This window comes from Chenopodium album, chromosome 26, assembly GCF_948465745.1.
Source record: "Chenopodium album chromosome 26, dcCheAlbu1.1, whole genome shotgun sequence".
Lineage (NCBI taxonomy): Eukaryota > Viridiplantae > Streptophyta > Magnoliopsida > Caryophyllales > Amaranthaceae > Chenopodium > Chenopodium album.
This window is the reverse complement of record NC_137859.1, coordinates 11,591,218-11,594,458: the sequence shown is the minus strand read 5'-3', so window position 1 is coordinate 11,594,458 and position 3,241 is coordinate 11,591,218. Positions and strand designations below refer to the sequence as shown.

General features: G+C 33.6%; 1 protein-coding gene across 1 annotated transcript; it reads right to left on the bottom strand.

The window, feature by feature from the left end:
• Positions 1 to 613: 613 nt before the first annotated feature.
• Positions 614 to 2,442, bottom strand: LOC145616801 (uncharacterized). Its single transcript, XM_081671528.1, has 2 exons — positions 2,338 to 2,442; positions 614 to 1,129 (listed from the first exon to the last, which is right to left on the bottom strand). The coding sequence occupies exons 1-2, from the start codon at positions 2,440 to 2,442 to the stop codon at positions 614 to 616; spliced, it is 621 nt and encodes a 206-aa protein (XP_081527654.1).
• Between the last annotated feature and the right edge of the window lie 799 nt (positions 2,443 to 3,241).

Sequence of the window (3,241 nt, the reverse complement as noted above, 5' to 3'; positions counted from 1 at the left end):
AAACAATGTACAATCGTACGTACTCCGGCAGTAATTAAGCTCTTCATTAGTATGAGACTCCATACCAAAAAAATGTCAAGGACTATAATCTTGCTTTCATAAATATCATTCCCTGAATCCCTTATTTGCATTGTTTTGGCTACTCTGCAGCCAAACTTGCAGTCATTAGTTAAGCTGTAAATCTGTGATATAGTCATAACTGATAAATCACATCCTATTCACGTTAATTCAACCAAAAAAAAAAACAATGGTTTTGAGCCAAACGTAAAGTGTCCAAGTGTCATGCTAAGTGTCGAGAATCCGACATAGACATGGATACTTGAAGTGAAATCAAGAGTCAATGGATATTTGAGGTGAAATCAAGAGTCAATGGATACTTGAGGTGAAATCAAGATCCATGTAACACACTCCGTAATATGAAGTGCCTAAAGTATTACAAGGAACAATTTGGAAGTAAACATTACCAATTACACAAACGAAGCTAACACATATACTATACTAATCTTAAAATTAAGTACTTAAAGTAGTGTCCATTTTTATCATCTTCGACATGTTACGGCACATTTACATAATACATATCATCCTAATATCTTATCATGGTTTGGCCTAATAATCACCAAAATTCACCACGAAGTTCCCTAAGAACTCGACCATGAGGAGAATCAGGATCACCCCTCATCTTATTCCACTTCCATATCTCAACAGCCCTCAGTAACGAAGCCTCGGCCGTATCCTGCTGCTCAGGCGTAAACAGGATCAACCCGGGTTCCCTCCCGTAATACGACGTCGGACTATCCGTAGCCTGCGTTACAGGCTTCCTAGTATCAGCAAAATCCACCTCTGATAAAGGAGATGCCTTGTGATCTTTAAAATAATTCTTGTTGTCTTCTTCTTGGGCTCGGTTTTGGGCCTTTCGAGCATCTGCGTTGTCTGATTGGGCCGGTTGGTTTGACATTTTACGCCTTTGTTGAGTGTTGGGCTCTGATGAGTGGCCCACTTCTGTGTGTCCTATCTTGGTGGATGAAGAGATTGGTGGCTTTGGTTGGACTGGTGGATCCGGTTCATCGGTCGCTGTTCGAGGCGGTGCGGTGGCCGCTTTGAATTTTGCTGCCTCCTCGGAATCTTTTCCCTATGACAAGAACAATAGTCAATTTTTCTCCGTTGCATTTGAAATTTACAAATTTATAGTTATGTGCATGTTTTGAAGAAGCATAGATGTCTCAAATATTACATTATGCAAAAGATCTTATAGGTGTATGTAATGGACCAATTAGGGCCGTCTCCAACAATTTGATGGCCCTGTTCTAACTATTAATATTGGGCCCTTTAATTTTTAGAGGACTATTTTAAAAGGTTAAAAAATATCATTATTATAAAATGACTTTTTTTTTTCAAGTAGTACTACAAATTATTATAGATCTTGCCCTCAAAAAAGTTATTATAGATCTTAAATATTCATATTACCAAGTTTAATAGTAAGTCAATCAAACAACAAAAAAAAAAAACTTTTTATTTAAAGGGTGTGATCCTTTTAATATTTTTTGAAGCAAAATCCTTAATTATATCTTCATAATCAAAGATGAATTTTAGGTTTTAGTTTGGAAATTGTGGTCTTTTACGAGGAAGAAGGTGAATATATAAGGTTATAATTTTTATTTTTTAAAATTTCGGCCCTGATTAATTTTCGCAGGCCCTGTTACATGTGTGAGAAAAAACATGTCTAAAGACGGGCCTAGGACCAATACAACTATTAGCAAAAATGCAAAGTAAACAAATATAAGTTCTGTAATTGGTCAAAAAAAAAAAAAAAAACACTATTTGATGCATAAGGGAAATATGATGGGTTTGGGTCTATATATAAAACTATCCTAAAATAAGTGACAGGTTTTAACTTAAACGGTTTTATAAGATCTAAACTTCATCGATTGATATATATGTTTTTTCATATTGAAGCATTACAATTGAATGAATTGATAAGTCTTTGTTTCGAAAATATACATTGTAACAACATATAACAAGTATACATAATAGCAAGACATTTACTCCGTACCTTAAAGTCTTAAACACAATCAAAATACATACAAGTACAAAAATTAAATCAGCTCGATATATTAATCTTGGCTTCTTAATATTGACTTAAATCATACGTGAGAGAATACAACCTATCGACTTAAATCATATACGAAGTATGACCTACTAAATGTCAAATGCTAATACTAGTCATAAAGCATGCTAAACAAGACATACCTAAATCTTATTAAGCGTGATAACACAGAATATGTAATAGAATTGATAATCAAATATATTGAAACAAAAGATTAAGGAAAATGTACATACCTTAGGAGCCTTACTATCTTCACTAATTAATCTTTTAGCAAATGTCCAATTTGCCCCTAAGTTGTTCTTGCTAATTAAAGCAGCTCTTAATCTCGATTGCAACATCTTTCTATTTCTGGAATTTGGTTCTTTTCTGTTTGAATAAGGTGGCTAGTTTTGACGTTTATAAGTTGAGCTTATTACAAAACATGAAAGATTTTAATGAAATTAATTAGTGGATTTGATGAAGTTCTAGAAGGTGTAATTGAAGATACTAGAAATAATCAAATAATCATGCTTTTGACACGAGAGAGTAGATACCAATCGTGGCATTTCATTCTGGTGACTTCTGGATTATGTCTTACGTGCCTTCTTTTAATTTCTTGGGCTCCAGAAATTTCCAGATACGGCCTGGTCCATTCTGTGATGGGCTTGTGTTACTTTCATATTTTGGCTTGGGCTTGTATCTTACAATGCCCTTTTTTGATAAATGGTTTTTTCATGGATTTTTTTTTTTAAAAAAATAAAATTAATTTTTGGCTTTTAGCTTTTTTATTAAGTCAAAACAGTTAAAATTTTGTTTATTTTAAGCCAAAGCAAAAAAGTTGCTTGGAGTAAGTTTGAGTTATTGGCAACAAACAAACATAAAAAAGTCAATGTATATAGGGCATGTTCACATTAACTGAAATAAGTTGAACTGAACTGAACTGAATTGATTAAAGTTAAAGTGAACTGAATTGATTGGAGTTGAACTAAACTGAACTGAACTGAACTAACCAGAGCTGAAATAAATATTTTATGAGAGAAGGAAATTAAGTGCTTCACAGAACTGAACTGAACTGATTGGAGCTGAAGTGAACAAGCTCATAGTCAGTCAAATCAATCAATCATCAACAGCCAATCATCAAATGTCCGTGTTGCGAGT

Coding starts and splice junctions, on each gene's coding strand:
- LOC145616801 (XM_081671528.1), bottom strand. CDS start 2,442: ATGTTGCAATCGAGATTAAGAGCTGCTTTAATTAGCAAGAACAACTTA. Junction 1,130..2,337: donor AAGATAGTAAGGCTCCTAAG/GTATGTACATTT, acceptor TTCTTGTCATAG/GGAAAAGATTCCGAGGAGGC.